The sequence below is a fragment of the Myxine glutinosa genome, chromosome 5, assembly GCF_964187855.1.
Source record: "Myxine glutinosa chromosome 5, kmMyxGlut1.1, whole genome shotgun sequence".
NCBI classification, from domain to species: Eukaryota; Metazoa; Chordata; class Myxini; order Myxiniformes; family Myxinidae; genus Myxine; species Myxine glutinosa.
In genome coordinates this window covers 80,673,257-80,688,274 of record NC_136265.1, presented here as the reverse complement: position 1 = coordinate 80,688,274, position 15,018 = coordinate 80,673,257, and the positions used below count along the sequence as shown (strand labels likewise).

General features: G+C 45.4%; 1 protein-coding gene across 1 annotated transcript in view; it reads right to left on the bottom strand.

The window, feature by feature from the left end:
* LOC137428502 (uncharacterized) overlaps window positions 1-15,018 on the bottom strand; it is a 186,720-nt gene that overhangs the window by 17,297 nt on the left and 154,405 nt on the right. The window contains 1 exon segment of the mRNA XM_078777357.1: window positions 4,452-4,576. Within this exon segment, the coding sequence (XP_078633483.1) occupies window positions 4,452-4,576 (125 nt within the window).

Genomic DNA, 15,018 nt, shown 5'->3' with positions numbered 1-15,018 from the left:
GCGTTGGGGAACATCTACCCATCTGCAATTCCCTGTGTGAGCGTGAGACGGGCATGTTGTCTGGATATAGGTTAGGACTGTCTAAGGCCACTCTGTGTCTCTCCATCCCTGAACATTGTATATACATGTGGGAATAATTAAAACCTTTGTTCTTCCTTTCTTCCATTCAACCGTTTCTGTGGTTTCTTCGATTGGCTAAGCGTGGCACGAATAGGATCGCTCAAATCGGGTTCCACTAATTAAAACTGCACGGACCACGTGGTACTCAATCCGCTCGGCATACGCAAACCACACGTGGTTCGTGCGAGGCTTGCTACCTCATTTCCGTGGCGGCGCGGGTACTTAGGTACGAGCGAGAATTGGTCCCGAAACCCGACTTCGCGCTCGCCGGGGAAGGGTGTTTCAAGTCTCGGTTCCGCCAAGCCCAGCAAAGACAAGGGGATAATCCCCCCTTGATAAAGGGGAGAAGGGTGGCGTAGAACTGCAACAATATGTTTGTTGATATTTTTAAAAGCCCTGGGGTTCTCGCTCTGCCACACCACAAAAGGTTTCAAATTGAATCCGGCAAAACTCCTCCCCCCCACCCCCCAACATCACAGTCACGTGGTCCTTGAATACCTTAAAGCCTGGATTCGACTTGGCCTCCTTGTGTATGAATGACCTTTCGGGCATCCTCTTCTAATACAAGGAGGTTTCGTCCATATTAATTATTTGCTGGGGCAAATATCCTCCCTCGCCGACAAGCTTGTCCAAGGTATCGATGAATTCCGCTGCTGCTGTAGAATCCGCATTCACCGACTCGCCGCTGACTTTCACGTCATGAAGCCTATCGCATTGTTTGAAGCACTTGAACCAGCCAGAGCTTGCGGAAAACTCTGTCGTAGGCGGCTCCTGCTTGTTGCTTCAACATCTCGAACAAACTTTTTGCTTTGGCCGTGATGGTTAGCGTGCTGAGTGGGACTCGCTTTTGAGTCTGGTCTTCAATCTAGGTCATCAGCATCTTTTCCATATTCGATATCGGCCCCTCTCGAAACTTGGTCAATCTTGTTGCCTTCATTGAAGCCGATCCTTTTACCGCTTGAAGAATCTTCTCTTTGTTTCTCATTATCGCCGTGATTGTAGAGTGGGACCTGCCGAAACCACGTGCGATATCATTCACAGATTTGCCGCCCTCATGCTGTCTTATTATTTTCTGCTTCTCCTCCAAATCAATGCTCTTGCATTGTTTCTTACTGCTGCTACCACTAGGGCTGGTTGCGCAACGTTTGGGACCCATGATTAACTCATGATATGCGGGGATTACCGAGACTGGATGCTGATGATGCTGCGGCGCTGCCGACGATGCAAAACCAAGCATACACTGTTATACAGTTTGTAAACTTTTTATTTCGTAAGTACAACAACAACAACATATAGCCAAAAAACATAAACCAGTAACATAGGCATTTCATATATCTATCAAAACATGTTATGGATATACAGTATAGTTATGGGCCATGGACGTGTATGCGATCGGACGTTGTTCGGACGGACATAAAACGATGCATGACAGTAGTCAAATCTGCCATTGATCGTCGCCTCAAATTAACGATCGAATTGCTATCCGTGATTTTCCAGTCTTAACCAAAAGGAATCACGCAACAGTATTTTTGCGGGCACAAAATTTTTTTTCCCCATGAGACGCGAACATGAAACAGTTCTAAAACATATCCTCCACCAGCCATGCACAAAGCAACTGGACATGCAAAAAATATATCTTCCACGAGCTGTGAGCATGACCTGAATCTACATTCGCAGGTCTGTGCTTCGTGTTTTCATGGCTTTTCGCGGCCAATTAACAATATTTCAGCCATGCTACAAGCTTGCTTTGTGGGATGTCCCACCATTCACACTGTGACTATAGCTTTGTAGGGTATACCACCATTCACAATGAAAACATAGCTTCGTGGGATATTCCACCATTCACACTATGAACATAGCTTCGTGGGATATCCCACAATTCACACTGTGAACATAGAGTCTTGGGATATCCCACCAGCTGCTTAACATGTCATTCCTCGTGAGTTACTGTGCAGAATGAAAACACTCCACCGCATCTATCAGCTGTCCCTCTTTTCCCCATTGAAACAATGCCCCAACATTCATGGATTTCCCTCGGCGTTCACGGCCATTTCCCTCGGCGTTCACGGCCATTTCCCTCGGCGTTCGCGGCCATTTCCCTCGGCGTTCGCAGCCATTTCCCTCGGCGTTCGCGGCCATTTCCCTCGGCGTTCGCGGCCATTTCCCTCGGCGTTCGCGGCCATTTAACTCGGCGTTCGCGGCCATTTCCCTCGGCGTTCGCGGCCATTTCCCTCGGCGTTCGCGGCCATTTCCCTCGGCGTTCGCGGCCATTTACCTCGGCGTCCGCGGCCATTTCCCTCGGCGTTCGCGGCCATTTCCCTCGGCGTTCGCGGCCATTTCCCTCGGCGTTCGCGGCCATTTCCCTCGGCGTTTGGAGATTTTCCTCAACATTCGTGGGATTTTGCGTGAATCCAGAACCGCCGGGAACCTAACCCCCCTTTTTCCATTGAAACAATGCCCCTACATTTGCGGCATTTTTCCAGGAACAAATCCCCCGCGAATGTATTTTATGTGAAACGTGTATTTTAAATGAAATTGAAATTGACCTTTTATTGTGCAAAGTTCGAATCAAAATTATTTAAGTGTGAAAGAACAAACAAAACAAGTAAACAAAATGAGATGTGATGTATAGAGACCTGGTCTTACCTTCAATCAGCTGAACAGCTTTGCTCGGCTCTGTGGGTGGAGAATCACACAGTTCCTGCTTTACATGATTATAGCTCAAAGCATCTTGGGAAGTCTGAAGAAGGTTGTTTTGGAAAGTTTCTGATTTCACCATTTCAGCTTCACCTGCAAAACATGTGACAACAGTTCATCTATCTATAATTCCACTAATCTCTGTGTGTATGTATGTATGTATGTATGTATGTATGTTTGTCTGTGACCGCTGTTTCTCGACAACCACGGGTCCGATATACTTTAAACTTGCCAGGTATATTGCTGGGGACCCGAGGATGTGCCTTTTCAAGGTTTCATATTAATCGGACAAGTAGTTACCGAGCTATGTCCAAAAAACGATTCAACCAATCAGAGAGCAGCGAGCTATCACGTGTGCCGAACGTGGCGAACAGACTCTGCCTCGGACGGCACATTTGAGAGCGTATTCATTTATTTCACGTTGGCAAACTATGTTGCCGTTAAACTATGTTGTAAAACTAATTAAAACTAATTTGCGACATATTAATCGGAGAAGTAGTTACCGAGCTATGTCCAAAAAACGATTCAACCAATCAGAGAGCAGCGAGCTATCACGTGTGCCGAACGTGGCGAACAGACTCTGCCTCGGACGGCACATTTGAGAGCGTATTCATTTATTTCACGTTGGCAAACTATGTTGCCGTTAAACTATGTTTTAAAACTAATTACGTGCACGCTATGGCGATTTCTTTACCAAACTCCGCAAGCCGTTCGCTTTGGACCAAACCATTTCATGTAAATAGAGGGGGGGGGATTGTCACCGTACTCGCAAGCCGTTCGCTTTGGACCAAACCATTTCATGTAAATAGAGGGGGGGGGGGGGATTGTCACCGTACTCGCAAGCCGTTCGCTTTGGACCAAACCATTTCATGTAAATAGAGGGGGGGGGGATATAATTTTAGATATATATATAGTACGGGCATGCCCTAGTTTCAATAAAAGAAGGGATAAACAAGCAAATCTAAACCAAAACAATCATTATAAGTAGTGGAGAGAAACGCACGGGGTCGACAACAGACAAACTAATTTTCCCACTTAACCAAAGAGGTCAACAAAGGAGGGGGTTAATGGAAAAAAACCTCATTAATATGAAAGGGCAGGATGGTCAGAAAATAGAGAAAGTGCATGATGAAATGACAATTTGGTGGTCTCGCAGCGTAACAGCTGGGTGCATTCCATCGTTTTGTAATAATTGTTCTGTGAACTCTTAATTGATGCCCAGGGATTATTATCTCCGCCTCACTATGCACCTTTGCTAAAAATCAAAGTCTCAAACATTTGCCACGGCCTGGTTAAACACGGGGTCACTTTTCACCATCACCCTTTTACTCCTCCTGCTTCTGCAGGTGATACCACCCCTCATACCCACTCTTACAACCAGACTAATTCTCACACATCTTTGCTTTGTTCAAGGATACCCAGCATTTTTTGATGCCTCTCATACTGCTTACCTCATCGTTTATCATTATATTGTGATGTGGAAGGGAGGGGAGGGGGAGAGGGGAAATCCCACAGCATGAATGTGGTAAGAATAGCATAGACAGTGTGTTTGAGTTAGATATAATTACTCTTGTATGAGGGATCTGGCAGGGCTACACTGTATGTAATATGTGTGCTGTCGGGGCAGTGCGTACAATGTACACGCACACATAAATGTCTGCAACAGGAACAAGCAGAATGTCCATTTGGTTCAGACCTTTCTCCTGAGACATTGGATCATCTTCAAACTCAGATTCCACCTTCACTTTCACAATCAAGTCTGAAAAAAAAAACATCCTGAAATGAATTAAAACAAACAAGAGGGAGAATTGATTTGCAATACATGTCCCCGACCAATCCTGATGAATGTTCTTGTTCCAAGCAAAAAAGGCAGAACTCCGTGACAAGTTGGCAAAAAAACCCCGAAACTCAAACGTGTTCTGTGCCTTATCATAATAAAGGCATGTACCAAGTTTCAGTTGGATATGTTAAAAGGTATGGATAAAAAAGTCCAGAAAAACACATGTGTGATGGACGGATTGACACACAGACAGAATGGAAGCATTTAGTCCCCTCTGGGCAGGTGACTAATAAACATTTTATCGTAGAGAATTATCAAATAGAGCTATAACATGAAGATTGTTGTCATCCAAACCTTTGCCGAGTGAGGAGTACTCGTCTGGAAACTCGGATTCCACCTTCACAGCCACAATAAAATCTGAAAATAAAACCTCGCACTCAAACCCAATTTTAAAGGAACATTTCAAACAAAACTCACAATACGTGTTTAAGAAGTGTTTGCTTTTCAATCTCCGATATATACTTATTTGAAACATGTTTAAAAAGTAAACCCAATGATCTGCCCCATTGGTCAATTCTTTCCAAAACGAGTAGTTCACATAATCTTTGAACTCCATTTACTCTTTGTACATTTGTAACACAAAACCCACCGATCGGTTCAAACAAAGACAAACAATAAAATACTGCAAGAAGACCCTTTCTACTCTCCACCTTACCTTCTGCTCATCCTACCTCCTCTTTTGCTTTGTCAGACCTCTTCACTGTTTCCCCTGGTGAAGCAAGGTTGCATATTGTCCTGCTATTTGGAATACCGTAGTTATAGATTTTCTTTGAAACAAACGGGAGCATGTAAAAAAGGGATTGAATGATCGAAGAACAACCTTGAAGATTTTGACTTTGCAGCTGATATTTCCTTGCGGAGTGCTTGAGATGCAAATGGAGGCAGACGCGCTGGGAAGCATTGTTGTAGTCGAGCCCACCTGGTCCGAGTCCGAGTTCAAGCTATCAGAGTCCGAGTCCTGTGCTGAAAGTGTGTTGTAACGTGGCAAAAAAGAGCTAACTTATTTGTGCTTATATATTATGTAAATGAAGACAAGAAAATATCAAAACCGACGAACAGTGTAGCTTGTGAGTTGCATCAAGATTTTATTCTACATTATGGACCTCTTGCTGTACTTTGGTCATTCTTTTTGGACTACAAATTTTATGATAGCATACGAATCTTGTCCAGAAAATATAAAAGTAAAGATTGGCATTTACACGTCAATGATCAAAGTTACGAAAGTCCAAAACAGCATCAAACAAACATAGCTCATATTATATGGTTGCTTTTCCCCTGACTTAATATGGGCTGCTATGTTTCCTTTACCCCTTATTATATAATCAATAAATGCTTTAATGGGATCGCAAGGAAGGCCTCTTAATTGTGTTTAAACTGCTGTCATTTAAAGCAAGCATAATTACTTTGCGCTCGAGAAGCGAAAAGCAAGGTTTGGCATTCGGTTGCGTACGTGTGGCATCCGTGCATACGTGTCTGCATTTTTAAAATTAATTTCCCTGCAAACGTTGGTCCAATTGACACGAACTTTTACCATGGGAGTGCCTTGGCCTGTCAAATTATTTTATTTATAATTATGACGTCATAGGTCACGTGGTATGGATGACGCCATCTTGAAAAAACGTTACAACTCCATATCTCCCAAACCGCTGAAAGGAAAAAATTGAAGTATGGCTCATTGTCAATGACTCTCTATGGGGAATAAGATATGTTAATGATGATGTCATCGGTGCCTTCATTATGATGTCATAATTTGACAAGTACAATGCTTGATCTGATGAGTATGAATTTTTTTTCTTTATCTGCAACTGTTCGTCTGATGGACACGAAATTTTCAGAATATGAACGGCTTCTCCTCTAGAATTTTTAAAAATGATAATTATGATGTCATAGGTCACGTGGTATGGGCGCCATCTTGGAAAAACCGAAAAACGTTGCACCTCCATATCTCCAAAACTGCTCTTTGGAAAAAATTGAAACGTGGCTCATTGCAAAGAACTCCATATGGGGAATAGCTGTTGTTAACGATGACGTCATTGGTGCCATAATTATGACATCATAATTCGACAGGGACAACACTTAGTCTGATCAGTTTGAAATTTATTGAGTGTGATCTATGCAACAATTATATGAGGGAATATTAATTTATGATGTCATTGCTCATGTGGTCTGGCAGCCATATTGGATGAAATTAAGAAAAAAACGTTTAAAAACAGAAGAGTTGGCTTGCACCAAGTTGATTGCGCAGAGTAAATTTGCTATGAATACTATCCAGCTTTGGTAATTGTTTTGCAATGTTTTTCAACTTTTCAAGGTGTTTCATGAACTCTGAAAGGTCTATCAATGTGAAATTCAACCAACAAACATATTTACATGTCCACTTGAAGTTGTGTACAAGAAAAAACACACGGCGGGGTGAGAGAGTTAGGTGAAGATGAGGCTAATGGTTAGTTGGATTTTTTTTTTTGTGTGTCCAGCATCTGCGTCTGGTTCCGAACAACCCGTACGCTAAATTTGGTTGACACGGATTTAATTTCTAGATCCGTTTATTTGTTAATTAATTATAAGTATTCTTAATAGTTAATTAACGATCTGTTAATTTCTTACAATTTTTTTAACCTCCAAACCCAAACATGCATACTCGTGCTAGCAAAATTAATGATGGCGGGGACTCGTTGAAACAAATGTCCCAACAACTGTATTTCATTTATTTTACATCGCACAAGTTCATGCGACCATTCCTTCTCAGACACATCCCCTGCACAGCGTGATGTCATTAAAAATGAGAATTCCATGTTGAAAAAAACCTTTTTCGAAAAAATAATAATAATGAAAAAGCAAAAACAAATAAACAAAACACATCGGGAACCTTTGTTTCAATTGTGAAATATATCTTATAAATTGTCTTTTCATTATTAATTTTTACGTGATCGACATGGATGCTGGAGCATTCTCAACTTAAAGTGACATCGCTTACTCAACAATCCTCTTGTAATTTACTGCAAAACAAAACAAACAGCGTAAAGTGAATGCTCCATCGCAAGGAAAGAAAGCGCACGATTAGATTAGATTCAGGAAAGTCTCGATACTTTAATACATCAATAAAGGATTGGCAGACTCAGTTTAACATGAAGAATTGTAAAGTGCTGAGGATGGGTTAGAATAATAAATACAGAGATTATATTATGGAAGGGGAAATCTTGGGATGTGTCACACAGAAAGGGATGTGGGTGAGATCTCTGTTCCTGTCATGACGTCCTCATCTTCACTCCCAATCCTCATTCCTCTAACCCCTCCCCCCCCCCCCCAACCAAATCTTTACTCCTCTAACCCCACCCAACCCCCCCCCCCCGTCCCCGCCATCCTAACTCCTCTAACCCCCATCTCCAATCCATTACCCCTCCCCCTCCCCACCATCCTAACTCCTCTAACCCCCATCTGCAAACCATTACCCCTCCCCCTCCCTGCCACCCTCACTCCTCTAACCCCCATCTCCAATCCATTAAACCCTCCCCCTCCCCGCCATCCTAACTCCTCCAACCCCCATCTCCAATCCATTACCCCTCCGCCTCCCCGCCATCCTAACTCCTCTAACCCCCATCTCCAATCCATTACCCCTCCCCCTCCCCCCCATCTCCAATCCATTACCCCTCCCCCTCCCCGCCATCCTAACTCCTCCAACCCCCATCTCCAATCCATTACCCCTCCCCCTCCCCGCCATCCTAACTCCTCTAACCCCCATCTCCAATCCATTACCCCTCCCCCCCATCTCCAATCCATTACCCCTCCCCCCCCCCCCCCATTCATCCTCATGAAATTAAGTCCTTTTGACGGATTTATTTTATTTAGTGTTGGTGTGCCACAGACATGAAGGGCCGAATATCCTCTAATTTCCTCATTAATTAATTTGACTGATGGACTCTGTCATGTATGCAGTGCAAATGTTCACCATTGTATCCCTACACCGGGACCGGGTTGTATCCCTACGCCAGAGCTCGGATGGCGCTGCTGTGAATCGGGCCTTGATCGGCAGAGTGAATAAACGCGTACGACAATTGATCGCAGTTTGTCGAGATACTTTACATGGCGACGAGGAAATGTGACCGACGTGACCGACGTTTTGGGCCCCCTTTATCGGCTTTTGAGGAAAGGAGTCTCCTGGAGCTGGGGGTCTACTGAACAATCAGCATTCCAGACCTCTAAGGATCTGCTCAAATCGTCCAATGTTCTCGTTCATTTTGATCCAGAGAAGGATCTTGTGCTGACATGCGACGCCTGTCGGTATGGAGTGGGGAGTGTATTATCGCACGTGATGCCTGATGGTACGGAAAGACCGGTTGCATTTGCATCCAGAACATTGTCCCCGGCAGAGAAAAACTATTCCCAACTTGACAAGGAAGGATTGGGAATCGTTTTCGGCGTCGGCAAATTTCGCCAGTACCTTCTTGGACATCATTTCACGATTCGCACTGATCACAAGCCGCTGATCAGTCTGTTTGGTCCAACTAAGGCGACATCTGACACACTACCGCCCAGGATCATCCGCTGGTCCCTGTTTCTCACTGCTTATGACTACACCATATGTTATAAGCCCGGTTCGTCTATCACAAATGCAGATGCCATGAGTCGGTTACCCCTTCCAGAATCCGTTGACGATTCGCCTACACCAGGATCCATTATCGCACTGATGGATCATCTGGAAGATTGTGCTGTCGATTCCGGCCAGATCCGCACTCATACTCGACGAGACCCCGTTCTGTCCAGAACTGTCCAGGCTGTACAGCTTGGATGGCATTTGCTACCTGAGGGTGCCCCAGATTTTGCGGCTTTTAAAGCACGTAAAAACGAACTCAGCGTGGAAAATGGTTGCCTACTCTGGGGATGTCGTGTCATGATCCCGAAAAATCTGCGTTCCAGGGTCATGGATGAAATCCATGACTGTCACCCCGGGATTGTGAAGATGAAGTCACTCGCCAGAAACTATGTGTGGTGGCCGAATCTTGATGCTGATATCGAACATCATGTTCGACATTGTTACCCCTGCCAGAGCACCCGGAATACACCTGCGAAAGCGCCACTGCATCCCTGGGAATGGCCCAGCGAACCGTGGCATCGCCTACATCTCGATTATGCCGGGCCTATTAACGGCAGCATGATTCTAATAATTACGGACGCGCACACAAAATGGATTGATGCCTATGTGACGCGTGGTACTACGTCAGCCATTGTCATCGAAAGACTCAGACGCTGTTTCGCCACTCATGGTCTGCCCAGGATGATCGTGAGTGATAACGGTTCGTGTTTTTCCAGTACCGAGTTTGCCAAGTTCACACGTCGGAACGGCATCAAACATAAGTTTGTCAGCCCACATCACCAGGCTTCAAATGGCTTGGCCGAACGATCCGTGGGAATCATCAAATCCGGATTGCAGAAACTTCAGGAGGGAACCCTGGAAACAAAGCTGTCTCGTCTCCTGTTCAAATACCGCATCACGCCACAATCAACAACCGGTGCAGCTCCGTCTGAGTTATTGATGAAACGACACTTGAGATCGACACTTGACAATCTCAAACCAGACATATCATCAAATGTTTATCAGAGCCAGCTTAATCAAAAGTTGGTGCACGATAAGACATCCAACAGTCGATGTATCAACATTGGAGATCCAGTGTTTGCCCGAAATTTTGGTGCAGGTGCGACGTGGCTACCGGGAGATATCATCGAGAAGCCAGGTCCACTGTCCAGTGTGATTCGCCTGCAGGACGGCCGCGAAATTCGTCGACATCAGGACCACATAACCTACCGTCACTGTGAGTCGATGGAGCCTGCAGCATCGTCACAGTCAGGACAACAGTTCGACCCGCCACTGCCGGAGATCGTCGTGGCCGCTCCAGCCGGCTCGGATGCCCCGAAAACCTCTGCAAACGCTACACCCTTCGTGGAGACCAAAGGAATCACCTCGGACTCTGTATCCACTGGTACACCGCGACCCAAAGGAATCACCTCAGACTCTGTATCCACTGGTACACCGCGACGCTCAATGCGTGAGAGAAAAGCACCCGACCGGTTGAATCTTTGAAGATGTTTTTTTTTCACGTTGACACATGTTCTATTTTCACGTATTTTCATTATTCTCATAACCGTTTGCACACATATTTTCACATGGTTTGGAAATGTTGCTTTTGAAATGTCAATTCTGGAAATCTAGCACGTATTGCTCTTGGTAATTTTGGACTTAAAGGGGAGGATGTCATGTATGCAGTGCAAATGTTCACCATTGTATCCCTACACCGGGACCGGGTTGTATCCCTACGCCAGAGCTCGGATGGCGCTGCTGTGAATCGGGCCTTGATCGGCAGAGTGAATAAACGCGTACGACAATTGATCGCAGTTTGTCGAGATACTTTACAGACTCCGATCTTACACCGTCCGAACTATCATCTATCTATAATTCCAGTAATCTCTGTGTGTTTGTTTGTTTGTCTGTGACCGCTGTTTCTCGACAACCACGGGTCCGATATACTTTAAACTTGCCAGGTATATTGCTGGGGACCCGAGGATATGCCTTTTCAAGGTTTCATATTAATCGGACAATTACTTACCGAGCTATGTCCAAAAAACGATTCAACCAATCAGAGAGCAGCGAGCTATCGCGTGTGCCGAACGTGGCGAACACACTCTGCCTCGGATGGCACATTTGAGAGCGTATTCATTTATTTCACGTTTGCAAACTATGTTGGCGCTATGTTGGCGTTAAACTATGTTTTAAAACTAATAATAAAACTAATAAAAACTAATTTGCGATTCATCGTAACTGCGATATACGACCTTCCGGAGCTCCTGTGAGAGCGTGCGCCATTACGGATAGTACGGGTACATGCATGCCATATGTTGGCGTTAAACTATGTTTTAAAACTAATTAAACGGACAAATTTCATGTCATGTTTCATGTAAATAGAGGGGGGGGGGGGGGATTGTCACTGTACTCGCAAGCCGTTCGCCGTTCGCTTTGGCGTTGCGAATGGACCAAAACATTTCATGGACCAAACCATTTCATGTAAAGCGTTCGCCGTTCGCTTTGGCGTTGCGAATGGACCAAAACATTTCATGGACCAAACCATTTCATGTAAATAGAGGGGGGGATATAATTTTAGATATAGATATAGTACGGGCATGCCCTAGTCTTAATAAATTACAGGTTAATGTGCCTGATCCCATCATGGTCTTTTCTGCTAAATAAACCCAAGTCCTCCATTCATTTTGTCTATAACAGGGAGAAACGATCGAACTGCTCCTCAAAATCACGATCTTGTACGAGGGAACCCGATCAAAAGATCGACACGATCTTGTACGAGGGAACCCGATCAGAAGATCGACACGATCTTGTACGAGGGAACCCGATCAGAAGATCGACACGATATTGTACGAGGGAAAACGATCAGGACATCGACACGATATTGTACGAGTGAACCCGATCAGCACATCGACACGATCTTGTACGAGGGAACCCGATCAGGACATCGACACGATATTGTACGAGGGAACCCGATCAGAAGATCGACACGATCTTGTACGAGGGAACCCGATCAGAAGATCGACACGATCTTGTACGAGGGAACCCGATCAGAAGATCGACACGATCTTGTACGAGGGAACCGATCAGAAGATCGAGACGATATTGTACGAAGGAACCCGATCAGAAGATCGACACGATCTTGTACGAGGGAACCCGATCAGAAGATCGACACGATCATGTACGAGGGAACCCGATCAGAAGATCGACACGATCTTGTACGAGGGAACCGATCAGAAGATCGACACGATATTGTACGAAGGAACCCGATCAGGACATCGACACGAGATTGTACGAGGGGACCCGATCAGGACATCGACACGATATTGAACGACTGAACCCGATCCGTACATGGTGTGATTCCCACATAAACTATTAACGTACATAGCGCACAGCACGGACCCCGCACGGGAACAAGAACGTCACGTACCGGGTCCGAACTCCTTGTCCCCGGGAGATTTTCCCGGACCGAGCAGGTTCCTCCCATCAGAGATTCTCGTGGATCCCGGAGGGTTCACCTTGTGTTTCTCACCTGAGAGATCTCGGTTCATCGGACACAACTCGGTGTTTGTAACTTCGGGACAATTCATTCTGGTACAACAGAACCGAGGGACAGCGAAACAGGGGACCACGTGCTCTTCTTCCGTCACTGCATCTTCTTCTTCATTCAATCTGATGGAGTTTTCATCCCTTCTCGGATCTCCGTAGACCACGCCCCAACTCGAACTTGGATGCGTCCCGAGCACTAATCTGAGTAATCTCTGTACTAACCGGATCGGATGTTGCTCGGGCGGTTCTGAAACCACCCTAATTGTACCATCGGCCATTTTGTTTCCACCAAAAGATTGTCTTTGTCCTCGATTTTGGCTCCGGTCCGAATCCACATCCGAGGTACGCCCTCTTGTACATACGTATTTTATTTTTTACACAAGTGTCGAGGCTCATGGAAGAAATAGTCGACAAAAGGCAGCAGGTTCACAAACTACCAAACCCAAAGGAAGTGTGTGCTGTTGCGTTACAACGTCGACGATACGAAGTCGGAGAAGGAATTCCTGTGGTATTAATGGTGGAATTCCAGAGGCTCCTGCTGCTAAAATAAAAGGAAAAACAGACGGGGGTCTCTGACCAAAACCTAAATACAAACGGGACAAACGGCTTTCGTGTAGGTCTTCCATGGTGTGGCGATCATAAATACAGCAACTAAACGCAATCACCGTGCTAAGTCTCACTGACGCTTTATTAAATCTCGCGAGAGTAAGAAAAAAAACACATCAACAATAACAAAATAACCACAACAACCGGAAGCTGCCCAGGAAAATGATGGCCGCCGGTGCACTTCCGGTGGATTTTCGCTCTCGAGAGCTTGAAACAAGTTCAACAATGACCTTCCGGTTGCTGTCCTGTTGTACAAGTTTAAAAGATGGCCATTCGGACTATTTCGTCCACTTTCATACTCGTACCCGACTGCAAAGCCTCAATGAGCCACTGCGGCTTCCTCCACCAGAAGAAGTGAGCTTGCAGAAAGATCAGTGCCGACAGATCAAACGATAGCGCCGTTTCAACGGCAATATGTGACTGTCCTTAATCAAACTGAGCTTTCTTTCTTTATGTAAACCGCTAATACCGGTAGGTGCAGGACAACATGATAAATCAGACAAACCTACTGAGCATGGGAGCATGGGATTGAAGCCTAATTCGGCTTTTTAGGTCTACCACTAATGCCTTGGTCACAAATGCCTGCGGCGTGTTGGCGGCGGCCGTAAGTCCACAAAATTGCCACAACCGTGCGGTGGCCGCACGGTAGATACGGTAGCCGTGAGGCGATCTCAAGGTTTTTTGCTCGTTGCAGGGGCTTACGATTTTTTAAATTTGACATTAAACTTTTTTTCGGAAATCGCTAGGCCGTAGGCCGCAACCCCACCGCATGTAGTATCGCAAGGTCTTGCGACCTCCGTGAGATGGCCGTACGATGTTCTAAATATCGTATGGCGGCCGTGCAGTGACTTTAGTGCTGCCGTACGATGGCCTAATGGCAACCGTGACAACCGCAACAAATGTGCGGCGCCTTGCGATTGCCTTGTGGTCGCCGTGAGGGCGCCTCGCGGTTCGCCTTGCGGTCTCCTCACGCATTTTGATTTCATGACTTTCACGATTGCCGTGCGGACCCCGTAACATTTGTGAACACTGCTGCCGCAGCCCGCAAAGCCGTACGATTTGTAAAAATCCCATCTACAAACAGCAGACCGCAGAACCGTGCGGCGGCAGCATCATATGTGACTAAGGCATAAAGAAGAGAAAAATTTCGAAAATGCCCGAGTCGCGACTATTGTCACAAAGGGTGCACTAACCGGAGGTTACGTAGTTCCGCAGGCGCCTATTGAACTTTTTCGCAATTTTTGATGCATACTTCCGCATCTGCAAGATGGCGACCTCCATGGAACGATTTGGTGCATCAAAGCTTCGAAATTCTCATTGGATCCAGCAATCTGGCTTTTCAACAAAAGATTGTGAATCAAAAAAAGACGGGTGAAACAAACTCCTATTTAACTTTTTCGCAATTTTTTATGCATACTTCCACATCCGCAAAATGACAGCCTCCATGGAGCGATTTGGTGCGTCAAAGCTTCGAAATTCTCAAAGGATCCTGCAAAATCTAGCTTTTCAACATAAATAGTGAATCAAAGAAAAATGGGTGAAACAAACTCCTATTGAACTTTTTCACAATTGTTTATGCCTACTTCCGCATCCGCAAGATGGCGGCCTCCATGGAGCGATTTGGTGCGTCAAAGCT